This window comes from Panthera tigris, chromosome C2 (genome assembly GCF_018350195.1).
Source record: "Panthera tigris isolate Pti1 chromosome C2, P.tigris_Pti1_mat1.1, whole genome shotgun sequence".
Classification (NCBI taxonomy): domain Eukaryota; kingdom Metazoa; phylum Chordata; class Mammalia; order Carnivora; family Felidae; genus Panthera; species Panthera tigris.
The window spans coordinates 147,941,209-147,968,247 of record NC_056668.1 but is presented as its reverse complement, the minus strand read 5'-3'; the positions used below and the strand labels follow the sequence as shown (position 1 = coordinate 147,968,247).

The 27,039-nt window shown below is 46.9% G+C and overlaps 1 protein-coding gene across 14 annotated transcripts in view; it reads left to right on the top strand.

Annotated features, from left to right (window-relative positions):
* The window catches only part of TRAK1 (trafficking kinesin protein 1), a 127,466-nt gene that overhangs the window by 33,318 nt on the left and 67,109 nt on the right, over positions 1-27,039 (top strand). For 7 of the 14 annotated variants that reach the window (XR_006222143.1, XR_006222142.1, XM_042998886.1 and 4 more), the window contains exon 2: positions 3,015-3,209. Coding sequence is in view for 8 of the 14 variants with exons in the window: in XM_042998880.1 (XP_042854814.1) it covers positions 3,015-3,209 (195 nt within the window). In the remaining 6 variants the exon portion in view is untranslated. Of the gene's footprint in view, positions 1-627; positions 795-3,014; positions 3,210-7,458; positions 8,419-22,525; positions 24,476-27,039 lie in introns of those variants that run through there. The other 7 variants (XM_042998887.1, XM_042998885.1, XM_042998882.1 and 4 more) reach the window with 4 other exon arrangements.

Here is a 27,039-nt window from a genome sequence, read left to right as displayed (position 1 = left end):
GTGAGTCACTCAGGAATGTGTTGGTCTCCTGCCTCTCTCCCTAGGCATAGGCTGGCACGGTCCTTTGTGGAGCCAATCCACGTTCAGTTGAGAGATGCCACCAGCTGGGCGTCAGCCCTCCTTGACCCCACGTCCCCTTTTCACAAGGCTGCCATTTTGTAGTCATGAGGCCAGTCCTCAAGACGAGCATTGTGGGAACTTACTCTTCACCTGATGGTGAGAGAAGGAAATATTCACTTAATTATGGGCCCATCTTGAGCCTCTTGGTGGCGTTTTGTTCTTGGCGGGAGGTGGGAAGAAATAGGACATGTCTGTCTGGAGGTTGGGCTGTGGGCTCTGTCCTCGGGGAGGAGGTAACTTCTGTTCGCGGCAGAGCGGCTCCGGTCTGGTTTTCACTGGCTGCAATGCCAAGAGCACTTGCAGTGGCATTTCCCACGTTAGGCAGAGAAATCAAATGTTCAGATGCTGTCCCCACCCCCACCCGCCAGTCCCAGAAGCTCCAAGTAAAATTCTAAATGTCTTCACTTTGTATTTATTTTCTTCTCTTTCGTCAGTGCTCGAGAAACCACACTGACTTCCTGAATCGAGATGCTCTGCAAAGAAGCTTTGCAAATTAAATTGAGCAAGAAGAGGGTGTGTGGGGGTGGTAGGAGGTAGAGGGAGTCTGACAGGTCTCAGTGGGCTCCTGCCCAAAGGGAAACACTGGGTCACTGAACGCTCTCTTTACCTGTGCTTCTTTGTTTTTTTTTTCCCCCTGCTGTGTGGCCTTAGACCTGAAGGACACAGGAATGTAGGTAAGTCTCTGGCATAGCTATTCTTCTGGGCACAGGTGTCACACTGTTGGAGTGTGAGCGGCCACATAGCCACTGCCCCGCCGCTGCCTTTGCCTTGGTTCAGCCCGGAGAGGAGCAAAGGGACCGGTCTTCCCTGCTGTGCCGGCTTTGGTCTCCAGCAAACCCCTGCCCCGGGCCCTTCCTGCTCCCTCCTCCCCCCCACCCCCAAACTTGCCGCACCCCGGGACCAGCACCCCGGGACCCACACTGTTTGCTCCACTCATTTCCTCTGTGTGTATTCAGGCAGGACCTTCCTCCTTTCCTTCGATGCCTCCTTCCACGTCCTCGGGCATGACTCATAACTGTGATCTCTTGTCAGCACCTCTTCCTTATTTCCCCTCGCTGTCGTGTGGTTTCGTTGATCTCCAGAGGGTTTTCTTCTCCTCCCTGCACTTCGGAGAGGGACAGGGGATGGGAGATTGAATCCTCTGCTCTGCCCTCCACCTTGACCCAGTCCCCCACCTGTGTTTACTACTGCAAGGCAAGACCATTGTGCAATAACCTTCTGGAGAATTGCTCTTATTCTATTCTTATCTTTTGAGTGGTTTTTCTCTTGGAAGGCTCATTCCTAGAACACGAGACCAAGTTAACTCTCTTCTTTTGTCCAGCCATGAGCACCGTAGGTGCTTGGGTTTATTTATGGGTTGATGTCAGAATCAGCTGAGAGATAATCAGCACTCACCCATTAGCATTTATTATTTTTTAAAGTTATTTGTTTATTTAGAGAGAGAGAGAGTGTGTGTGTGCTTGTGGGAGGGGCAGAGAGAGAGAGAGAGAGAGAGAGAATCCCAAGCAGGCTCTACACTGTCAGCACAGAGCCTGAAGCAGGGCTCGAACTCATGAACCATGAGCTCATGACCTGAGCCGTAACCAAGAGTCAATGCTTAACTGACTGAGCCACCCCGGTGTCCCCCCATTAACAATTATTTAATTCATTCTTCCTAGGGGTAGAGAAATTGCCTAAGATTGGGCTTATCCTGGGTACTTTGATTTTTTTTTTTTTATAACAGTTTAATTAAAGGGTCTCTTTATTTAAAAAAAATTTTTTTTTTTAACGTTTATTTATTTTTGAGACAGAGAGAGACAGAGCATGAACGGGGGAGGGTCAGAGAGAGGGAGACACAGAATCTGAAACAGGCTCCAGGCTCTGAGCTGTCAGCACAGAGCCCGACGCGGGGCTCGAACTCACGGACCGTAAGATCATGACCTGAGCCGAAGTCAGCCGCCCAACCGACTGAGCCACCCAGGCGCCCCTAAAGGGTCTCTTTAATGTGCTTTATATTGATTGATTCACCTTCACAGGCCTTATGGTGCACCCCCTGAGCGCAGTCTGGGCCAGGACCTATGAGGGGTGAGGGGGTACGGGTGGTGGATTGAGGACAACTAACTGTTGATGGAAATTTGCCATCTCGCAGGGAGATGGGTTGAATACTAAACTACCCAGAGGACCGAGCTTAATAAGGGCAGCAGTTGAAGAGCTGACAAAATGCTGTGTGAATATAGAAGGGAGGAGAGAGGTTAGCTCTGCTTGAGGTGTCCAGAACACCGGCATATCTGGGAAGAGGTGGTATCCCAGCTCTGCCTTGACGGAGGGACACCGGTTACTTTGGTTGGAAGCCCCACAAGAGTACAAGCGTCGCGAGCACAGGACCATAACTGTGGTGTTTACTGTTGCATTTCCTAGGTCTCTGGGACGCAGAGTGTATTTGGATGGATGAATGGAAAGAAATATGGGTGGATAAACAGTTGAGTGAATGAATTAAATGGAGGCAGAATCCTACGTGCGGGGGGTGGGGGGTGGCTTGAATGGTAAGAGTGGCAGGAAGAAGTTGGGCATATTGGTGAAATTCTAACTGGTTTGGCTTATACGTAGAATGATTGAAAGAGAATGGTCGGAGGAAGGGTCGGGAAGGATGACTGAGCCCAGAAAGCACGGGAGTTGTGGCTTTACTTCGAAGAAAGTGGGTGGCTTTCTTTGAAGAAAGTGACTATTTCAGGTGGGTGTTCTAAATTTTGAGAATGGAATTTAAGTAGGAAAAAGACGCCCGACGTGGCCTCGCCTGGCCTCTCCATGCTGTGGGTAAGTAGCCGAAGACACCTGCCGCGGCCACAAGGTCATTCAGTTCAGCAGCGAGGCCGAAACCAGTCCGGGCTCTCACTTTGCCATCTTCTTGCCTCCAGACGTGTGCAACAGCACCGATCTTCCGGAAGTCGAGATCATCAGCCTGCTGGAGGAGCAGCTGCCCCATTATAAGTTAAGAGCCGACACCATCTACGGTTATGACCACGACGACTGGCTCCATACGCCCCTCATTTCTCCAGATGCCAACATTGACCTCACGACCGAGCAAATTGAAGAGACGCTGAAGTACTTCCGTGAGTAGCTCCCTTTGGTCTGGTCCGTGACGGGCTGTGCTGGTTAGCCGTGGCGCCACGTGGGACCTTGTACTGCTTAGCAGGTCTTACGGCCTACCATTCGTGGATGAGTGTGCCAAGAAATGTGGCAATAGGATTTAGCTACATGCAAGGCCTTGACTTCGAGTGTTCCGAATAGACGTCTTAGAGTGGTAGGGACTAAGTATGAATTTTCACGTGAGCTCGTTTTCTCCTAACTGTACAGGAGAATTTGAAAAGGCTCCCATTTCCCCCCCTTATCAACATACCATGTGAGAACCTAGAAACCCTCACCGGGAAGGAGTTTGCATTTAAACCAAAGGTACCGGGAACATCTTGGCTGCTTAGTATTATTTGTATGACACAGCAAGACACATTTACCAAGGCTGATAGTTTATTTTGCATTTTTTAATTGAGGTGTAATTGACATATAACATGATATTAATTTCAGGTGTACAACATGATTCAATATTTGTATCCACTGCAAAACGATCCCCACAGTAGGTCTTGTTGACATCTCTCCCTACACATAGTTACAAAAAAAGTGTTTTTTTTTTCTCATGGGGCGCCTGGGTGGCTCAGTCGGTTGACCGTCTGACTTCGGCTCAGGTCATGATTGCTGCTATCAGCATGGAGCCCACTTCAGATCCTCTATCCCCCTCTTTCTGTCCTTCCCCTACTTGTGTTCTTCCTCTCAAAAATAAATAAGAAACATTAAAAATTAAAAAAAAATTGAAATAAAATATTAAAAAAAATTTTTCTCATGAAAACTTTTAAGATCTATCAGGAATTGTAAATACGCAGTATAGTGTCATTCACTGTAGTCACCATGCTGTATATTATATCCCCATGACCTATTTATTGTATAACGGGAAGTATGTGCCTTTTGACTCCCTTCACCTATTTCTCCTACCCCTTCACCCCAACGCCCCCCAACTCCCTGCCCCTGGCAACACCAGTCTGTTCTCCATATCTGCGAGCTTGGTTTTCCAAGGCTGATGGTTTCTGTGTGAGAGCCCACTAGGCTGGTTATTCAGGAAAGTCACAATGCTGCTCCCACAGCAAAACAGTCATGCCTTGGGCTGCAGAAGCTGACACCTGGTAGGGTGAGGAGCGTACTAGGGTTTGTTTGTTTGTTTTTTCTCCCAGTGTGTGATGCCAAGGGTGTGAAACCTGATTTTGCAGATTTGGGAAAACGTGATAATTTAAAAAACTCATGCTCATGATGTTTCCAGTGTTCGTTCCAGAGGTGCCTTTGTAGAAATAACTGTACCCTTTAGAAATTCAGTGTAGCCCTATCAAGTCGGTGGGACAGACCAGCCCTCCTTGGTCATGATACCTCAGACTTTGGAAAATTCAGGTTAACTTTAGCCTAGTCTAATTGGTGACGTCACTTTCAAGGTGACATCTTTACATACCTGCGTGTCATTGTGCCACCTTTGAAATAAAAAGTACAGCAGTTCTGCTGCTGCTTGGTGGTAACTTGGTTCAAAACCAGCTCGTGATCCAGCTGTAAGTTTCTGTCACTATTTTTTCAATAGAGAGTGATCTCCAGCGTTCTTGAATTTGTGAAATCGTTTATAATAAACAAGTTGGAACTTCAAGTTTCTCTCTTAGCATGTATCTGGGGCTGTTTTCACATTTTCTCTATTGGATGTTAATGAGAAAGGAATTTTGTTTAAACTGACCTGTGCTTTTATACTTAGGGCAAATCCTACAAGTCTCTGTGAACACTGTAGGTATCAGTTGCGATAGGAATAAAAATGGAATTATCCACACCAGGGCAGATAGTTAGCATGTAAGACTTGTACCAGTGTTCACATCAGAGCTTTAGAATTTCCAGCATGTCTGGTTGGTACAGGAAGCTCTTTGCCAGTCACTTTTGTTGACTCACGGTATCTGTAACAACAAGAGACGTGGGGTTGGGTGGAAAACTGTGTCCGGAGTAACCTCCTTGGCAGGTTCTCTATTTGGTTCCTTCAGACTTCTCTGCGGTAGGATTCGCCACAGAACCACTTTTTCAAAAATCCCCGTGTGTTCCTTACTTTTCTTTACAAGACCCTCCTGTGATTCTACAGGACCCCGCGTGGCCACTTCTGGCTCGGGAGGCTCCTGGGTCCCTTCCCCTGCACAGATTAAGCACGTACATTCGCAGCATCACGGGAACCATCCATGGGCGGTACTTAACTGTCTGCGGAGAACTTCGTTCGAATTGCCTCCTTCATCCCTGTGAAATGCCTGCAGTTTGGGCAAAGCTGATCTGATTATCGAGGAAGAGGAAGCATGGAGGGCTCCTAGTGTTTGTTCCATAGCACCGACCTCCAGCTCCTAAAATCCTTGCAACAGTATGCTGGAACAGGAACCATGGCCCGTTTCCACATGTTCATTCTGCTTTTAGTTATATATGTGAGAGAGGGAGAAAAAAGAAATCCTGGTGGATTTGGTAGTGGGTAACACAAATTATACTAAAATTGGAAGAAGCGAAATAAACACTGAGCAGAGATTCTGAAAATTCTTAAGAGGGTGGTTGCATCCCAGTCTTGCTTTGTATTTTCTTCTGTGGTACTTGCACTTAGAGCCAAGTAGGTATTGCTAACTGTTGGTTCAATGAATGATCAGAGGTTAACTCTTGTTTTTTGTTTTTAATTTTTTTTCATGTTTATTTGTTTCTGAGACAGAGAGAGACAGAGCATGAGTGGGGGAGGGGCAGAGAAAGAGGGGGACACCGAATCCGAAGCAGGTTTCAGGCTCCGAGCCGTCAGCACAGAGCCCGACGCGGGGCTCAAACTTGTGGACTACGAGATCATGACCTGAGCCGAAATGAAGAGTCAAGACACTTAACCGCTGAGCCATTCAGGCTCCCCCGCAGGTTAACTCTTAAATACAGCGTGCTCTTGAGCAGGACTTTCAGACTGAGGTCTTGGGACCTCAGGTCTGTAGAGGGAAATTGGGGATTGTGTGGACTTGTAAAGAAATGAAGTTACATCTTTCTTTTCATTAACTTCTGACTGAAATGCAGCATTTCCTTATACTATGAACATAGAAAAGAAAGCACAGTGGTATTAGCAGGACCTGTGACTTGGTCACCGATAGAAATCAAGATTTTCATGTCACGCTGCAGTGGAAACAGATACTTTGAAATACTGCTTTTACTCATCACTGCTTTGAAATTGCGTTCATTAGGTGTGCTGATAGATCTTGTTCTTTTATTTGTTTGCTTGTTTATTTATTTATATTTGAGAGAGAGAGACAGACAGAGTGTGAGTGGGAGAGGGGCAGAGGGAAATGCAGTCAGAATCCAAAGCAGGCTCTAGGCTCTGAGCTGTCAGCACAGAGCCCGACATGGGGCTCAAACTTGTGAACTCGTGAACCGCGAGATCATGACCTGAACCCAAGTCCAGAGGCTTAACCAGCTAAGCCACCCAGGTGCCCCTCGATCTTATTACTTAATACATTGATAAAGAAGCTCCTGTATCACAGACTTTTTTCAAGTTTTAGAAACTGCATTATAATACAGCTGGTTTCCTTTGTAGTCCTTTGTACTTTATCTTCTGTTTTCAGATCTTTCTTCTGAGGTGTCTGTGAGCCTTGCCGAGCTGGCTGAGAGGTCGGTAAAAGGCACAGATCAGGAGCCCTGCTGGGTGCGTGGTGTCCATTTTGGGTTTCATTGTCTGTTTACACACGTGTAACCCAGGAGATACGGTGGCCACAGTACTGTGACTCACCAGTGTGTTAAATCAGTGGTGAGGTGTGTTAAGAAGATAACAACTGTTTCCTTTTAGATTTACTTTCTCATCAGTTAGGGCAGTGGTTCTCTGTTGTGGGTGGGAGTGGGGATAAGGGGTTACCCTAGGGGTTCTGATAATAGGGGATGAGGTAAAACTCAGCTCCCTTTCTTACATGCCGTCCCCCAGACTAGAGACAGTGCTTTGCCTTTTGAATCTGGTGTTCACCTGGTTTGTTTCTTTGTTTTTATTTTATTTTATTTTATTTTATTTTATTTTATTTTATTTTATTTTATTTTTTATTTTATTTTATTTTACTTTTATTTTCCTTTATTTTTTCATTTTTTATTATTTTATTTTATTTTATTTTTTATTTTACTTTATTTTATTTTACTTTTATTTTACTTTATTTTATTTTTTTATTTATTTTTTCATTTTTTTATTTTATTTATTTTATTATTTTATTTTGTTTATTTTTTGTTTTATTTTATATTTTTTTATTTTAGTGGGCTCCATGCCAAATGTGGGGCTTGAACTCACGACCCAGAGGTTGTGAGCCACATGCTCTACCAACTGACTCAACCAGGCACCCTTCACCTGGTCTGTTAAGAAGAAGTGTCCACATCTTTGAGTGTCTACCTTTACCAGGTGGTAGAATGACCTTTTCAGACAGATTTTAACAGGCAGGTTGATTTTTTGACTCCTGATGAGTCTGCAGACGTGCCCATAAATATGGGATGTTTAGGCTTAGACGGTCTAAGAGGAAGAATGAAGAGTCAACTTTGCCCTTAGTGTGTATGAGGCACTGTTTCTAATTCTTTACATGTATCTCATTTAATTCTCACACTGACCTCTGAGTGAAAGAGTTTTGCTGCCCCTGTTCTACAGATGAGGACACTGAGGCACAGGGAAGTTAAGAAACTCGCCCAGAGTCACACAGCTACCAAGGTGGGGTGCTGAGTTTCATACCTAGGTTGTCTGGTTTGGACTTCATATCTTAACTACTCTCTCAGCTAAACGAGAAAACAGTTGTAGTTTAAGAATAAAGTCCATTTGATACTCCTGAAATCATTGTTGCAACATGTGCTAATTAACTTGGATGTAAATGATCAACAATAAATAAATTATAGGAAGTAAAAAAAGAATAAAGTCCATTTGGTAATCGTGATACAAAGAGCAAACCCTCAGTTTGAGAATATCAGTAGCTATTTGTTTACAAAATGTGTGTCCCACAGATTCAAAATTGAACTTTTTTTAACGAAGGTCACTGTCCTAAGTGAAACTCAGCTGCATGTAACTGAATTTCAGGGGGAGGTTTCCTCCCTCCTTCCTGTGGTTTTGCCTCTGTCCTGTGGTCTACAGGTCACACTTCCCCATCTCCAGTGGAAATGACTTGTGCGTGTGGCTGTCGACCTTTCTTGTCACGTAACATACTGCAGAGACCAGACAGGAAGGTGTCTGTCTTGGTAGGTAGCGATGGTTCCTTCTGGTTCTTCATTTCCAGGGGCTGCTCTGTATGACTTTCTGATTAAGAAGCATTGGGTCGGGGCGCCTGGGTGGCTCAGTCGGTTGAGCGTCTGACTTCAGCTCAGGTCATGGTCTCACGGTCCATGAGTTCGAGCCCCGCATCAGGCTCTGTGCTGACAGCTCGGAGCCTGGAGCCTGCTTCGGATTCTGTGTCTCCGTCTCTCTCTGCCCTTCCCCTGCTCATGCTCTGTCTCTCTCTGTCTCAAAAATAAATAAAAACATTAAAAAAAAAAAAAAAAGCATTGGGTCAAGAAATCCCTCTCTGTCTCAAGTGTAGAGGATTCTCTGACCACTTCACCTCTGAGTTTCCCTGGAATAATCTTTTCCCTAAGAAGAGAAGGTTATAAAGCAAATAAGGGTTTCAAGACACTGTTCCATTGTTTACTTTCACCGTAAGGTAATGCTGATGAATCAGCCCACAAGTATTTATTGAGTCCCTGGTATGCTCCTGTGATCCTTTGTGAACTTGACTTGTTTGAGTTCTGGATGAGGTTTTCTGGCTAAGGAAGTAGAAACATCTCCTGGATTATTGATTTTCTTCCGTTACCCAAGCAGGGACTTTGCACCGGGTTGGGCCAATGCAGGAAGTCCTCGAGGCCTCTGCTGGCATCCTGCACGGAGCTGCTCGCCCTGCTTGTGTGCGAGAAGTAGAGTGGGCTCTGGGAACCTGCGTATTCAACTAGGTCCCTGTGCCATTTTAATTTTTTTAAGTTTAATTTAAAAATAAAGATCATTGCCGGAGAACCTAAGGCCTGTGGCGAAGTGCCTCACGAAGCTCGTGCGCGGTGCCTGCCCTGCACGGGCCAGGGGTCACCTATGGGTCCTCCTGCCCTTCACGCTGGCACCTGGGGTTGGGCCCACGGAATGCACGGTCGATACCGTGCCCCCATGTCCACTGTGTTCGTTCGCTTGTGTCCGCGCAGCCCCAGTCATAACGAGCACGTGTATGAGCCTGTGTGTTATGCTTTACCTGCCGATCAGAACTTACTGTGGGCCAGTGGGAGTCTGTAGGGGGCCGGGCATGAGGAGGACACAGGGCATCTGTGGGGGCTCGCTGGCCAAAGCGTCGGCTGGACCTCAGTGTCTGCCCCGGGCCACAGCTGGAGGTCCTGGTGCCTGGAGCAGGGCTGACCACTCTCTCTGGCGGGTCCCTGCAACCTCTTTTACCAGGTTGCCCTCTTCTTCAGAGCTTCTACATCAGTGACTGTCAACCCTGATGGACTGACAGAGCTTTTACAAATAAGCCCACACGGGGGTGCGTGGGTGGCTCAATTAGATAAGCGTCCGACTTTGGCTCGGGTCATGATCTCGTGGTCCGTGAGTTCGAGCCCCACGTCGGGCTCTGTGCTGTCAGGGCAGAGCCCGCTTTGGATCCTCTGTCACCCCTCTCTCTCCCTCTGCCCCTCCCCTGCTCACGCTCACGTGCTCTATCTCAAAAATAAACATTAAATAAATAAAAATACAAATAAGCCCTCATTGCAATCTCCAGTAGGGGTGCTCTGCTTCTGGAAGTGTTGGTGTGCCCGGCCCGCATCTCTCCGTATACTCTCCTCCCAAGGCTTTAACTACCAGCTACGTGCTGGCGACTCCCAAATTTCTGCCCACCTCTGACACCCCTTCCTCCTCCCTCCCTCCCCTGCCCCAGGCTCCCGTTCCCAGTCATGGCTCAGCATGTCTTCTGCCAACACTATCCCCACCCCCATCCTTACACACGTTTGTCTTGATAGATGCCACACGGTTCAAGATGACCCTTTCTGTGTCCTGCTGGCCATCAGCCGGCTCTGTTAACCGTTCGTGCACGTGCATCTCTGACCACCCCTCCGACCCGGCTGCCACCATCCTGGAGGAAGCCACCGCCGTCCTGTCCCCGGGCTGCTGTAACCCTCTCCTGCTTCCACTTGGCTTCTCTGCTCTTCTCTTCTAATTCAGCAGCCCGGCTGGTCTGTTCTCGAGACCCCATTGGGCCATGCTGCTCCTTTGCCTCTCACTGCTCTTTGGATCAAATGCGGGGTCTTCTAGGACCCTGTGACCTGGCTCTTGGCCCTCTGCACCGCCGGCCTCATTGTGGCCTCCCCCTGCACCCTGGCCCCGCTGTGGACATTCCATGCTTGTCCTTCCCTGTTCTCTGATTCTCGACACAGTGTGCCCTCCTCAGAGAAGCCTTCCCAGAGCACCCACTTGTAGGGTCCCCACCTTTCCTTTTTTGCTGCCTTCATCTCTCTTCTCTCCTCTCTCTCTCTCTCTCTCTCTCTCTCTCTCTCTCTCTCTCTCTCTCTCTCTCCTCTCTCTCTCTCTCTCTCTCCTCTCTCTCTCTCTCTCTCTCCTCTCTCTCTCTCTCTCTCTCTCTCTCTCTCCCTCTCTCTCTCTCTCTCTCTCTCTCTCTCCTCTCTCTCTCTCTCTCTCTCTCCTCTCTCTCTCTCTCTCTCCTCTCTCTCTCTCTCTCTCTCTCTCTCTCCTCTCTCCTCTCTCTCTCTCTCTCTCTTTGCTTAGATCGTGATAACATAAGCGTTAATAATAAAGAGTCTCCTCTGTGGGGTGCTTCCTGTTAGGCAGGCTGGCACTAAAGTGCTTTGCCTTCGTGAGCCTACAGGACACGTACGCTGGATTTGAAGTATGTGATCCTCTCCTCGTTACGCGACTTTTTCCGATACAGTGCAGTTGTGTATCCACGTTGAATTGGCCATTTAATCCTTAAGTTGGTTTTTCAAGGTATTAAGCTCAGCTTTCATAGAAACAGCTCTGTTTTGTGCTATGGGTGAAATGAACATAATTATATAATAATATTAGTAGGCAAAAGGGACACGAACGGGCTTGGGAGCAAACCCAAATGACCATTGGCAGGAAGGAGGTATATTCCTAAGCGCCCAAATGCCCAGCCTCGAGAAGCCGTGGTCTGCTGGCGAGTGGCGGCAGTGGGCTCTCCAGGGCCGTGGCTCCTTGTTGTGGCTGCGGGTCAACCAGGAGTGCCTGGAAATACAGACGGCTGTAGGGCATTCCTTCTTTCTAACCAAAGCGAGGTGCCTCCTTATCGTGAGATGTGGTCTCCTAAGTGCTCTTGTTGGGGGGTGGGTACCAGGGTGATGATTAAAGATGAAAAGTCCTTATTTCCCACTGGAACTTTTTTTTTTTTTTTTGAGAGAGAGGGAGGGGGAAGGACAGGGAGAGAGAGAGAGAGAGAGAGAGAGAAAATGAATGAATATTGTAAGCAGGCTCTGTGCTCAGGACAGAGCCTGAGGTGGGGCTCGATCTCATGACTCTGGGATCATGACCTGAGCCGAAATCAAAAGTCAGATAGATGCTCAGCTGACGGAGCCACCCAGGCGCTCCCCAAACTTCTATTTGCAGCATGTATCTGTGTGTCCTTGAATTGTCCCTGGCAGAATTTTAGCTCTGCCTCTCCTCTGACCAGTCATCTCTGGTTTTGTTACTTTTCATTTTTGGTAAATCTCTTTTCCCCTTCCTCTGCTTAACTGTGGACCTTTGTCAGTCTTCTGTCTTGGGGTCTCCTGTCTCCCCCACCTCCTGTGATTTAGCTGTTGCCTCTCTGTAGGCGACTTCTGCATTTCTCTCTCCGCCCACGGGAAGTGTCACGTAAACCAAACACCGAACACCGGCGTGTCATCTTTATGTCGGCTTTTGTTCCCAGCTGCCTGACATGCACGGAGGCCTCAGGACCCAGCAGCAGCCCAGGGCACGTGCCATGCTTTCCGACCTCAGAAGCACCTTCTCCCCTGTCCTACATCTGCAGATACTCAGTACACATTTCAGCCCTCGTCCTGGAGCCTGTGAATGTTGACACCATGAGCAAGTCATGGAACCTGTTTGTTCCTTGGTTTTCTTTTCTTTTCTCCTTTTCTTTTCTTTTCTTTTCTTTTCTTTTCTTTTCTTTTCTTTTCTTTTCTTTTCTTTTCTTTCCTTTCCTTTCCTTTCCTTTCCTTTCCTTTCCTTTCCTTTCCTTTCCTTCTTTCCTTCCTTCTTTCCTTCCCCTCCCTCCCTCCCTTTCTTTTTCTTTCTTTTGTTAAAAGAAAAGTTGTGTGGGGCTCCTGGGTGGCTCAGTTGGTTGAGCGTCCACCTCGTGATTTCGGCTCAGGTCATGATCGCAGGGTTGTGGGATCGAGCCCCACATCGGCCTCTGTGCTGATTCTCTGTCTCCCTTTCTCTTTGTCCCTCTCCGGCTTGAGTACTCAAGTGTGTGCTCTCTTTGTCTCAAAATAAGTAAACTTAAGTTTTTTGACTCTGTTGGTGACGTGGCTTTGGGAGGTAGTGTCCATTTCTGATCAGGGTGAGAAAGCAGGGTTGCCTGTCAGTGTTTGACAGAATCCGTGACAGAATCATGGAACCTACTCCATTTCTCAGCTCTTAGTGCCTGGCCTTTAAGTGAACATAGATGGTCTTTAAACGGAGTCAGGTTCTAAAAATAATATATCCTTTGGTCATAAAAGTAGGCTGATTGTAGATAATTAAACAAAAGTTAGGACAAAAAGAGGACTAACTTAGCAACCACTTATCATTTTATTTTATTTTTTTTTGGTGAGATGTTTCAAGTGGTTTTTTCCTCCACAAATATATTACATATTTGGGAGTATAATGCTCTTTTACTTAATTATATATGTTGGCCATTTCCCCATGGCATTAAAATTCTTGAAAACTGCAATTTTTTCATTGTTGCTTAATACAATAGACTTAATCATTAGTCTATTATTAGAATCTGGACTGTTTCTAATTTTTGCTCAGATAACACACCAGTTACATATATAAGTGTGTGTCCACCAACTCGTGATTTTCTTAAGGTATATTTCTAGAAATTGATTTACTTGGCTTGAAAATGTGATGGTTTTTAAGTTTCCTTGAACTGCATTATTACTCATTCTTAGAGTAAATATTCACTTCATGCAATAAAACCAGCCTATTCTTTTGAGTCATCAGATTATTAGGAAACCTGATGTATACATGTTGAGTGAGTGGATGAGTAGGGCATCTTTCTGTGGGGTGGTAAGACTTCATAATCTTCCTGACTTTTTCCTCACCTGAGAAAGGTCTGTGGAGATTTGGAAATTGGTGGATGCCTCATTCTTTGGAATCAGAATTCTTTCCGGGTTACGTCTCTGATTTCTGCTGGATGGTTTGCAGGGGATGGTGGTTTAAGATGAATGAAAAGCACGGCCACTGAGCGTTTATTACATTCTGGGCACTTTGAGTCACCCTGCACTGCTTGGAGGTGGAGACTGTTTTTATCCCCATTAAAAAAAATTTTTTTTTTTTAATGTTTATTTATTTTTGAGAGAGAGAGAGAGAGAAAGAGACAGGGTATGAGTGGGGGAGGGGCAGAGAGAGAGAGGGAGACCCAGAATCCGAAGCAGGCTCCAGGCTCTGAGCTGTCAGCACAGAGCCCACTGTGGGGCTTGAACTCACCAATCGTGAGATCATGACCTGAACCGAAATCAGATGCTTAACTGACTGAGCCACCCAGGTGCCTCTTTTATCCCCATTTTTAAAATGAGGCCGAGGTTCAGAGAGTCCCGTATTGCTGGCCCAGAGTCACACAGGAAGTGTCTGAGCCCAGCAGGACTAAGCCCATTCTCTTCCACAGTGATATCTTCAGTGCAGTCCAGGCTTTATTTTCTATGGTTTAAAAAGGTCTTATGTGCTTTTGACGTACTTAAAATGGACAGAATTTCACCTCTCCCCAGCTCTGAATTGTGATCTTCTCATCTTTTTTTTTATTATTATTATTTTTTAACATTTATTTATCGTTGAGAGAGAGAAACACAGCATGAGCAGGGGAGGGGCAGAGAGAGAGGGAGACACAGAATCTGAAGCAGTCTCCAAGCTCTGAGCCATCAGCATAGAACCCAATGCGGGGCTCAAACCCACAAACTGCGAGATCATGACCTGAGCTGAAGTTGGATGCTTGACTGATTGAGCACTCAGGCGCCCTGTGTGATCTTCTCATCTGTAACCAAATCTTTTTATTTTCAAGACATCAGGCCGTGCAGTACTTAGAAACACTTTACCTGAAAACACTGTATTTGGTCTTTAAGAAGTCTGAACACGTCCTACGTGTTTTCTTATAAGACACCTGAGGAAGACCTTTTTTTGCCTTGTACAGGTCATTATCCATTAATGAAGGTTTGGAAAATGATAATAATTGGGTAATGGCCTCAGACCCTTGGGTGGCTCAGTCATTGAGCGTCTAACTCTTGGTTTCAGCTCAGGTCATGATCTCATGGTTTGTGAGTTCGAGCCCCACACCCCCACTTGGGGTTCTCTCCCTCCTTCCCTTTGTCTCTCCCTCCCTTTCTCCCTCCCTCCCCCTCTCTCTGCCCCTTCCCTACTCTCTCTCTCTGCCCCTTCCCTGCTCTCTCTCTCTGCCCCTTCCCTGCTCTCTCTCTCTTTCTCTGTGTCTGTCTCTCTCTCTCCTTTCTCTCTCACAATATAAACAAAACAAAACAAAAAATATAATGGCCTGAATAAGACGACTGAAGTTTATGTGAGTATGGCAACTCATTTCTGTGTGTGTGTGTGTGTGTGTGTGTGTGTGTGTGTGTGTGTATGTGTGTGTGTGTGTGTAATTCATAGTGTTATCAAGGGATAGCCTTAAACTTTTTACCAAGGACAGTTTCATGCATGGTACCTGTAGAAGTTTAGCTGAAATTGAGAGATGCCGCTAATCTGTGCAGGAGAAGGTGAGGTCTGTTTGAGGTTTAGGTAGCTTCCTTATATGATGAAGCTTTTCTTCTTCTGAGTGGTTCTTAGAGAAGAAAAGTCATCAGAGACCCAGCAGTCAGCCCTAGGTTAGAGGGCCATGCCCCCCTCATTTGCCAACTCCATGTGACCTTGAGCAAATCACATAGCCTCTTTGGAACTCAGATTTACTATCTGAAAATTAGTCAGGTTCTGTGAATCTCTGAAATATGTCATCAAGAGCTTTTTTACTCTTCTGTCAAAGGTATCTATCCCATGACAGAGTTCTTTTATTGTTATTTTTTTGGTTTATTGCCATTTCTTTTTTAATGTATTTTTCTGTATTGTATAATAGGAATTAAGGGACTTAGGACTTTAATTTTCAGTTTTAAGAAATTGTTACAAAGTAAAACCAGCTTCATAAATTAAAAAAAAAAAATGGTAGTGTTTGCTTTTTTTATATAAAAGTGCTTTTGTTCTCAGGTGGTATAGGGAAAATTTTAAAGAATTCTCAGAATACTATAGAAATATTGGCCTAATTCTCTAAGCACGTTTTAAATTGCCTAGAACTTTTCACATTAAGATTTAGATCAGTGGTGGCTTGTCAGTTAAGCGTCCGACTTCAGCTCAGGTCATGATCTCACGGTTTGTGAGCTCGAGCCCCGTGTTGGGCTCTGTGCTGACCGCTTGGAACCTGGAGCCTGCTTCAGATTCTATGTCTCCCTCTCTCTCTGCCCCTCCCCTACTCATGCTCTGTCTCTCAAAAATAAATATTAAAAAAAATTTTAAAAAAAGATGTAGATCTGTGCAAGGCTTATGCTCTAAAAGAGTACAAGTTGTTGAAAATAATTTCCATAGTCACTGAGTAAATCCCGGGGGTGCAGAACTCATGTCTGCTTCGTGTTTGAATGGGCCAAAGCCCCAGCCCAGTGCCTTATGTCAAACAAGTATTTTATAAATGCTTTTCAAATAAGAGAAAATGCAAAAGATACATGTTTAAAAAAATTTTTTTTTTAATATTTATTTTTGAGATAGGGGGCAGAGAGAGAGAGGGAGAGAAAAGAATACACAGAATCGGAAGCAGGATCCAGGCTCTGAACTGTCAGCGCAGAGCCCAATGCGGGGCTCGAACTCACAAACCCGTGAGATTATGACCTGAGCCTAAGTCAGACACTAGCCACCCAGGCACCCCAAGATACATGTTTTTAAATTAAAGTTTTTCTCCTTTCTGGGGTGTCTGGGTGGCTCAGTCGGTAAAGTGTCTGACTTTGGCTCAGGTCATGATCTCACAACTTGTGGGTTCAAGCCCCGCGTCGGCTCTGTGCTGACAGCTCAGAGCCTGGAGCCTGCTTTGGATTCTGTGTCTCCCTCTCTCTCTGCCCCTCCCCTGCTCACACTTTGTCTCTCTGTCTCTCAAAAATAAACATTAAGAAAGAAAAGTTTTTCTCCTTTCTTATTTTTTTTTTTTGGTAAAAACAAGCGAAATAAAAAACCTGCATAGAGAATACAGAGATTGTTTGGGTTTTTGCTACCTTCCAGAGATTGGCTTCATCTGATTAAAGTTCTAAGTGAAACAAAAATAGAACTAAGCCTACACAGATCAGATAGATAAATAACACCCAGTGCTGACTTTCTATAGGGGGGTGGTTAATAATTCTATGAGGAGTGGCATAAGAGAAAACATTCAGGGGGGGCAGTGTGCACATGCACAAGCGTGCATGTGTGCAGGAGGGGCGCCCTGTGGAACACTGGGGGTCTGTTCTCACCCAGGCGCTGTGTGTGGTGGGAGGGGTTGAGTGAGGGGAGGGAAGATAAATTAATTACAGGGGTGGAGCATGTGTTGGGATGGAAAAGGGATCTTATGGCAGGGAAAAACTTGTCATTTTCATTTGCTAACAAAAATAATACCAAAATGCATACATTATAATATATTTATAAGTAGATGCCATGAGTTTCTCTCATATAAATGCCCATGTTTTGGCCGTGTCCTTCTGCCATGCCTGAGACCTGGGGCCACGTGGTTTTCAGGCAAGCCCCCAAATGAGCCCTGGATTGTGCCTTCTCCCCATTTCGCTTACCCGTCACACAAGTGGACTCGTCTTTGGCCTTGTTTGCACTGCCTTTAGCTACACAGGTGTCTGCGGGGTCAGCGGTGGCTCTGGCCGCCCGGATGCACCCCACACGTGAGCTGCACCGGCTCATGGCGTCCCCACCCAGGTGTGGGCCCAGGCACCGGGCACTGGGGGACTGGACGTCCTGTCTCCAGGAGGGGGTCCAGGGTAGCCATGTGCCGGCCTGCCTGGTGGCAGCTGTGGCCCTGGGCACAGTGTCTGGTCACCAGGACAGCCGGGTACTCATCCCGGGGGCAACCTACTCCTGTGGCCCCTCTAAACTTACCTCGCCGTCTGCCGCCTGCCAGCTTTTTCTTCCTCGTCAAACCAGATTCCAATGTTGAGTATCCTTTCTTTTAAGAACAGAAATGCTTGGCAAGCAGTTCTGTACAGATTGACTGTTTCCCTTTTCACGTCAATCCTGCGCGTCTGAGACAAAGTTGGAACTGTCTCAGGTGGGAAATTGACATGACAGTTCAGCCCGCACCCCATCGGCGCCTCCTGGGAGAATGTGCTCCATCCGGAGAGGCTCAGAGTTACAGCAGGAACAGAATTGGGGATCGTTGGAGCTTCTGGTTTGCGTTTGCAGCCCGTGCCATCTGCCGTGTGACCTTCGGGTCCCAGGAGTGGAATAACCCTGGCAGCCCCCGAGGCTGCAGGAAGCAGCCTGGAAGTGTGGGGCACGTCAGAGCTCTGTGTTCTCTGTGTGCTTCTGGGATGCGTGGGTGATTTTAATAACCGCATCAAGGCCGAGGTGCATGTCGGCTCTGCAGTGCTCTGTTGAATGCTGTCTCCCTGCCATTGGATGTCTCTCTAGAAGCCAGGCATTGTTCTGCCCCGGAGAACCCTAGAGGTAGCATGGCGCACGGGTGCCTACTTTTCCTGCGTCTGAAATGAGGTGGAGATGGTTTGGGAGGGGGTAGCTGACAGCAAGCTGTTTGTTAACAGCCTGCCTTCTGCCACGGGAGCTCAGTGACTGGCAGTGGCAGTGTTTTAAAAAATAAACATCGGAAAGAGAGCCCTGCAGAAGCATCCTGTTTGTCAGTTTTCTGTAGCAGGTGCAGGGAAGGTCCGCTTGCAAGGCTGTGTGTCATGTGAGCTCCGCCAGCCCTGTCTGGAATGGAAGGTGAGGAAGCTCATTTTGGGCCTTCCCCTCTTCTGTCTTTAGGCTCCTGGCCACTGTTGGGTGCAGGTAGAAGGCCAGACGCGCTATTTGCTGAAGGGAGGAAAGCTCTAGAGACGGGGAGCATGCTCCAGAGGGGATTGGGGCTGTCGAGTGGTCCTGCTTCCAAGCAGGAGGGGAGCACACAGGGAGCTGTCCTTCCCCCCACCTGTTTGATCGGCGGCACATGGCCTGCACCCATCACCGCAGGGCACAGAGGAAGGTGACATATGGCGAGTTCTGTAACGTCACATACTTTGGAGCACGTTCATGACTGTGTTATTTGTACTTTAATCGTTGTTAGTGTTGACTCATCTTTTAAACGTATTGAACAACTATTCAAAATTATATATACGTATGTGTATGCATTCAATTATATATATATATATATAAAATCACTTGTATATGGATATTTGATTCATATGCTCACACAACTAATAATTAGAGACTTAGAAATTAAATTCGTTTTTAATTTTTTAATTTTAGAGCACATGAGCAGGAGAGGGGCAGAGTCTGGAGAGGGCAGAGAAAGAGAGAGAGAATATCCTAAGCAGGCTCCACACTCAGCACGGAGCCCGACATGGGGCTTGATCCCACGACCCTGGGATCATGACATGAGCTGAAATCAAGAGTTGGACACTCAACCAACTGAGCCACCCAGGCGCTTCAGAAATTAAGTTCTTTTAAAAATTTAAATTTGATTACAAATGGATATAATTCGATTCCCCTTAACACTGCAGACCAAATCTATTAGAGTCTCATAAGTGCGTGTAAACGGGAACATACAGCTCTCCTTGCGGCCCAGGACCCGAGCCTCCTCCCTACCCCGGGTGTAGTTTGTGACCGAAGCATCAGGCCTTTCTGTTATTTGACCTGCCTCCTCATTTCATTTCTGGGTGGCTTATTCATAGCCACCCTACTTAGAGAAATGTTCGTGTAATGCTTTGTAAAAGGCATTAGTGGCAGAGACAGAACAGTCCTAAACACCCACCTTCCCCTACTTCTTAAGATGGATTAAAAATATCTTCCTATCATCTTCTCCTTCCCTTTATGTATCTGTAGCCTTGTTCAATTGGTTGCCCTTTTAGTCTTGTTATTCCCTGACATTCCTGGCCTTTACAGACTCAACCTGTTGGCTTTAAATGTTATTAACCCTATTCTGTTTTTGATGTGCAAATTTCACAACCTGGCCCGTGATCATCCTTTTAAGCCTTGTCACCTCTACCCAAGACCTCATGGGACCATCTTTGCTTTCTGGCAAGCTGGCATTGTAGGCGGATCCTGATTTTTCCTACCCCAAGACATGAAATTAGCAGCTCTCCAAGGAGGCATGTTGAGGTTTAACCCAAATCTGGACACCAGACGGTTGACGTGCTGGTTGTGGGTGGAGTGGTATCCTTACCAGGCCCCTTTCTTGACAGAGCTGGAAATAGTATTTCTTTTTAATATCACAAAGTCCCATTGATAGTTTCAATTTAATTCCTGATCATTTTTTATTTCGTTCTGGAAAAAAAAGGCTTCACAATTTGTTTTTCCTGTGAGATGCCAACTTGAGTTTTTATCTCCTTTCATTGTGTCCTCCCCCCTTTTTTTTCTCCCACATTTCACTTGTAAATAATCCTTAGATGCTTTCTTAATTATTAATGGAAAGACTTTAGGGGTGGACCATGCCCAGTTTATATCCAGATGTTCTTATTGCTGAGTGATCCTGCGTGAGCTGTTTAATCTGTCTCTGGGCCCCCTTTCCTTGTCTACACAGCTGGGGGGGCTGGTGATTAGGTAGCAGGGTCTGAGGAATGAGTGAGACAGGAAGTGCTGACTTCCTGGTGAGCAGCCTGCATTTCCTAAATGGTATTGGTGATGAGGGTGAGTGAGAGGTGACTTCTCTGAGGCTGCTCCTGGACCCTGTCCCTGATCGCGATTCTCCCAGGGTGTGGCAGTGATGGGGGCAGCCTCCGCCCGGCCCACCGGAAGAGGACCTTGCTTCTTCAGCTGCTGGAAGCCTGGGAGAGGGAGGGCTGGAACCCTTGTGGAGGGGGGTGGGGGGGCATGTGGGACTTTTGGATGAAAGTGTGGATTTGAAGGCAGATACTCCTGGATCTTAACCTCAGCACCAGCTCTGCAGAGCTGTGGATGGATGGCTTTCCCCTTCGGAGCCTGTAAAATGGGAGTTTGGGTGTAGATGTTCACTTTGATTCCTGCTCGGAGCTCCTGGAAGTCACCCATGAGTGATGCTCTTTCCTTTGTACTTGATACGCTCTGTTTTCTTTCTTTCCCATTTTCTTCAGATGTACATTGGATATATACAATATTTGCACTTGATAGAGGTTGTGTTCAGTAATAGGTTACTGTTTAGAAATACGCTCCCTGCCCTTCCCCCCACCCAACCGTCACTCTGGCGTATTACCGTGAACTCAGTCCCTTTTCGTTAATTATGCTGGGACAAGCCAAGAAGTGACGTTTCTACCTCATTTCCCTAATTATAGCTTACAAAATTGTGCTGTCTTTTTAACTGCCCATACTGGCCTACAGAATTTGGTGAGGATGATCCCAAACTGATATTTTTTTGCAAACTCACTTTGTCCCAGGCACTGTGCTGAGTGCTCTCCCTTCCATTAATTAAAGGCTCGCCTCATCCCTGGGGCGGGTATTATAATCACCCCATTTAGCACATAGGACTCGGTCTAAGAAGGTCATAGAGATGGCGAACGAGGAGCCCAGATCAAACATCACGCCATCGTACTGCTAAAAGCCCATGCTTTTAAACTATGAAATTAAACTGCCTGCCATTAGTCTGTCGTCCATCTGTACATCCCTATATCCCTCTATCCATCCACCTGTTACTTTTTGCTTTTATGGTGATGTGTTATGAGTAAAGTATTTTTTAAAATTCATAGCACTGGAAGGTACATGTGCCAAGCCTTTGTTTAAGGGGTCTTTACGCTCATCTGACTTTCTGTGATGCTTTACAGAGTTTGCATTTCCTGTTCCTTTATTACATCTTCCTTTTGCAAACTCATACGGGACCCTTTTCCCCAGACGTAGTGGATTGAACCTGTTGAATGTGCTGGTATTTGAGGCATCTGTTAATTGCTGACTCGTTTATCTCTGAGGCCTATAATCTTCTTTAGAAACGCCGTAAGGAGCTTGAAACAAACAAAACCTCAGAAAACCTTGGGGCACCAGCCTCTGCTCCCTTAAGGTGAGGAATGACACGTGGGAGGGCCACTTGGGGGTCTGCTGTGGGGCTGATGGGAGGTGCTGTCCTCACCAGAGAGAGACCTGATAAAGGGCCAAAGGGAGGGAGAGGTTCAGATAATGGGGGCAGGTATAGCCGGAATTAAAATCATTGGCTGCTGACTTTAAATAGGCAGATGTCCTAGAAAATCTTAAATGTGTATCCAAGTTGGGGTCAGGGAGAGGGAAGGGCAGGGATTAAAGTAAGTGAGGGAGGCGATGGAGTCTGCTCTCCACTTTGCCCAGCAAGAATTTGGGATTGGGTGGGGAGGGGTACAGGTCCTCCAGGGTGTAGGTGACCGCTGGGGACAGCATGGCCAGAGACAGTACCATTCCTTGGCACTCGACATTTTCCAGACTTTCCCAAAAGCCTGTTTACAACTTGAGCCAAGATTCATCACCAGCTGCCTTTAACTTTCCTTTCCCCTTCTGAGACTTGAGGGGGTTCTGCTATTGGGTGGTGCTAAAGAGGCAGGAACCCCACTTTCCACACAGGACAGGGCGTGCTCTCCCACCTGGGCTCAGTCGGCCGCCTGGCAAGTGGGAAGCTCTCCCTGTAGCATCCTGTGCTGGTATGCAAGCATGGCCTGGTAAAGCGACACAGGGCCCTGAAGTAAGGAGAGGGTACCTGGAGCTGGGAGAAACTTCTGGAGCCTGCACAGGTGCAGGAAGCCAGCTCTGGGGAACCTCACAACACAGCATTAAAGGCTCCTCTGCTTCTCATGATTTAGGAAGGTTGAGATTGATTTATATATAGTACAGATTCTGCCCAAGAGTCTATATATAGGGTTTGTCATTGTGTGTGTATGTATGTACGTGCATGAATGTGTGTGTGTATATATATATATATATATACACACACACACACATACATAGTTTTCTTCTTGAAACTGTTTTATTCAAATGCACATACTGTGTCTATTACCCTCCCTATCTATTCATCCTGTTGAAGTACCTCACTTTCAAAGTGTGGTCTGGGGACCAGCAGCATTGCCTTACGTTGGAAACTTGTTAGAAATTCAGAATCTTGGCCCTTCCATAGACCTGCTGCATCAGAATCTGCATTTTAGCAAGAGCTCTGGGTGATTTACATGCACATTAAATCCTGGGAAGCCCTGCCCTAGAGGGATGTCTTTTCCTCCACATTTGTTAGCTGAGGCACCATATTGCCACGGGTGGAATAAAGAGAAATCACCCTGTGGGGTCACTGTAGAAGGAAAGAAGCATGCCCTCTCAGTAGTGGTAAAGAGACCTTTTACTCTTACTCATTCACAGATGACACAGTCTTGAGTAGAACACGAAGAGGAAAACTTAACCAAGCCCATGCTGCTGCTGGGACACCAACAGATAGTTACAGTACTCGGCCAGCAGGCTGGTGAGGTTCTGTAGGTAGTTTGGTTTTAGGGCAGCAGGGTTTTGAGGGAGATTTTGGCCCCCAGAGGACGTTTGGCAGTGCCTGGTCCTTACATCTACAAGGAGAGAAGGTAGTGCTTCTGGCGAGTAAGAGGGCAGAGGCCAGGGATGCTGCTTAACAGCCTGCGGGTGCCCGGCAAAGGATGATCTGGCTTTAAATGTCACTGGCGCTAGGACTGAGAAACCTTTCTGTTTTAGAGGAGGGAGTTACCTATAAGAAGTCCAAAATCTGTCTCATTATCCATGACTCATTTTAAAGAAGTATTTAAAACATGCCAAACACTCGGAATAAATGTTAACTCCTTTTTTTTTTTTTTCTTCAGGAGATAAAACATTACAGATGCATTTACAAGGACAGTTTCAAAGCCCCATTCCCTGCTTCCCTCGAGGCAACCACTGTCTTGAAAGTGGGTTGTTTCATTCTGCTGTGTGTGTTTATACTTTGATTACACACACGAGTGTCCATGAAACAGTATATCGAATTGCACGGGCCCCTCTGTAATGGCGTGCTTCTCTATTTGTAGGTCGAAGGCTGTTTTTCCAGAAGTTTGAGCAAAGGCGTGAGCAGAACTGCCTCTCAGCGAACACGTTTCCATTTTTTAAAGTAATTTACATTTTCCTTAGGTGGCGGTCAGCGATTTTAAGAAAAGATGTTCAGTGTTTTAAATCAGGCTGGGGAAAGAAAACCAGAAGTAATGGTGGCATTTCTCCGATGCAGACTCTGTGGTGGCCCAGGGTCTCTTACATTCTTACATTCTTTGGGAGTGATGATGGGGGCACAGTCCCCGGCCCCACCTGCCCGCACCCTCCCTTCTCCCTGGGTGGCACCTCGCAGCCCCTGCTCCCAGCTTCCCAGGAAGACATTTCCTCCATCTCTGCATCATTTTTCAGCGCTGGCCAGTTTCTATGGCAACGGTGAGATTGAAAGATGAGCAGGGAGCGGGAGGCGAGGCTCGAGTGAGACCTCGGGGTGGTTGTGTGTGTCCGTGACGTCACCGTCCTCTCGTCTGGATAGGACGATTCCGGATACTCCCATTCAGGGCTGCTGGCTGCCGCTGCTTTATTAGCAGACCTGCCCCGGGGGCCCCAGGAGCTCTGCAAATCGCCTCCCTTCCCTCCTGTCCTCATCCCACCAGAATTTTTCTCCTGGCTGCCCCTTCTCTGTGTTGGCTTTGGACTGTCATTAAGAATGCACAGCTTCATTCTGCTGTGTTTCAGGATGCTCTTCTGCCCGGTGTTCTGGAAGGGCAGGGAGGCATGGCAGCGTTTTACTTGATGTTGATGGCGCTGTGAAGTCTGTTCTCTCCTCTGCAAGAATACTGACTATGCAGAAATTTATTGAAGCGGATTATTATGAACTAGACTGGTATTATGAAGAATGCTCGGACGGTAATTACGGCCCCCGCAAAACAGAGCAGGGATGTGTAGGGGTGTTGTTTCCCTCTGGGGTGGGGTGTTGGTCCTGAAACCTTTCCCAGGGAGAGAGGCGGGAGGGGGGGGGGCAATGGAACCAGCACCACCGCAGGCGTGCATGGCCCTGACAGTTTTCAAAGCTTGATGGAGGAGATGGCAGGTGGGCAGGGCTCACTGAGATCCCTCTGTGGTCAGTCGGTCTTTGCTCAGGAGGGCAGATGGTGTTGGTGTGCAGGGCTTGTGAGCATTATACTTCTCTTGGATTGAATTCTCTCGGGGGTGAGGCGCGAGTGTGGTGGTGGTGCACGCACGCGTGTGTGTGCAAGGGGAGATGTGTTCTGACCTCTGTGCTGTTGGCGGGGCTGGGGAATGGTGTATTCAGGAGGTGGCTGTCTGGACTGTCGGTGGCAGGCCTAGAAGAATCCTCCCTTTCCTGAGCCCAGACCTGGGGGCTGTGGGGAGGCCGGAGAAAAGGCAGAAGCAGCTGCCCACCCAGCAGGCAATTCCAATGAATTTTGCTTGTAGGATCCCACGGAGATGGGGGTGGGGAGACTTTGGGAGGGGCAGGGAGAGACTGTCTCCTTCTGTCACAGGGCTCAGTTTGTGCAGGGAGGGTGTGGCACATTCCAGAGGAGACTGGGTGGAGTTTGTGTGGCTGGACAGGCCTCAGGAGGTTCCGGATATACATGGAAAATAGCACTGAGCTGCATTCTCAGAGAGGCCACAGGAGAGGCACCTTAGGCTCCTGTGGTGTTGGGCCCCAGAATTGGGTATGGGCACAGTTGATCTGTCTTACTTAATTTCTTCTTCAAAATGACCCTCAAATCACATGTCTTCTACACACACACACACACACACACACACAGGACACAATATATACAGTTTGAGGGTCTGTTCCCTAGTGTTCCCAGCCCCACACGAACCATTAATAGGTAAGGTAACCGTTTTTTAATTGATTCGGGAGTTTCAGACTGCTCTAAGACCATGACCACATTTGATTAACCTGAATGATGTGGCAGGCTGGGAGCTGGCCTCATTAGTAAGCAGAAGAACTACATAATTGTCTCTTATCTGCTAATTTCTGCCTTGGCAAGGGCTATGGGAGAGGGACCTAGAGGCTTTCTTGGAGAGGGCGGGTGGGTAGTAAATGTGCTGAGAAAGTTCCCCAGTTGAGCCCCACTGTCGTCCACCCCCCCCCCCAACCCAGCATTATGTGAAGACAGTGTCATGTTGAGTCCGTGTGTTTTTAAATATCCTGAGTAATGGTGGTGGTGGGCAGCTCCGAGGGTCTTTGGGGGAAAAGATGATTAAATCCTTTTTTTCTCATGGATATATTACTCTTGAAGCAAGTTCCCAACTCCAAAAGGCAATGACAGGGATGCTTCTTTTCAGAACCGTCAGTGAACTCTCGTAGTTTCCTTGGTGATTCGTGACTCACTGAGCCCTCCCTAACTTTTTAAAGTGTGGATCTCAGTGGATCACTGGAATGGGAGCGGCGGTTCCAGCAGAGCGCCTGTCCCAGACCACGGATGAGTCGGGTGTGGCCACGGCTCCCACGGATCCATCCTAGAAGCCAAGCGGGGGAGGGAGGTTTCTTCCTGTCTTGACCCAATTGCCACACTGTCCAGCTCTCTTTACACCTTCGTCCTTGGGAATAAAGCCAGTTACTCGTGGTGGTCATTTTGAGGAGTGAGAGGAGGCCGGCTCTTATCTGGGTGTCTGTCAGAAGGATTTTCTTACCCGGCCATTTCTCAGTTGAGTCTTTTGGCCCAGAGGCAGCCAGATCGCTCTTCTTCCAACAGAAAAGGAAAATGGAAGGAAAGGCTGCTGATCTGTTCAAGGGTAGATCAGTGTTGATTGCAGTTACTTTCTAAATGTGTGTTGGGCAAAATACTTGCCTTTACCCTCCATTCCAGTGGGGATGCAAGGGAGAAGGCCACTGGGACAGAATTTACTGGGACAATTGCCATTTTCATAATCCCATTTTTAAAAATAGTTAGCAAAACGGGAATAAAAGGGACAGAAACCCAGAAATCACCTAGTTTAGGAAATCCAGGGGGTTGGGATTTCGAGTAGATGCCAATTTTGTAGTTAACTTGTTGACTCATTTCTAACTAGTTGGGTTCCTGGTCTCTGCAGGCTAGTCTGGAAATACAATTTGCCTTTGCTTATATATGCATCTTTAAACTTGCAAATTGAAATAGCCCCTTTATCTCCCAGTCCTGACCGCCCAGGTAGGAGTAGACACACAGCATTGCTTTGTCTCTCTTGTCATTTGAATCTTTAATGAGGGAAACTTCTAGGGAACTTTCCATACTAATAATAAGAGATGAGTCAAATGTTTTGAAGAAGATGCAAAATCATCATTTATGTCAGACTTACTGACTTGCACTTCAATTGCAAGGTTAGCACTAAAAAGTAATATACATATTTATATGGGTGGGAATATGGATTGCAAGACAGTTAGGACCCCTCTTTTAAAATTGGAATCAAGAAATAGCTTGATTCTCTTTTGTCTCTGAGGTTTAGGAGAGCTTTCT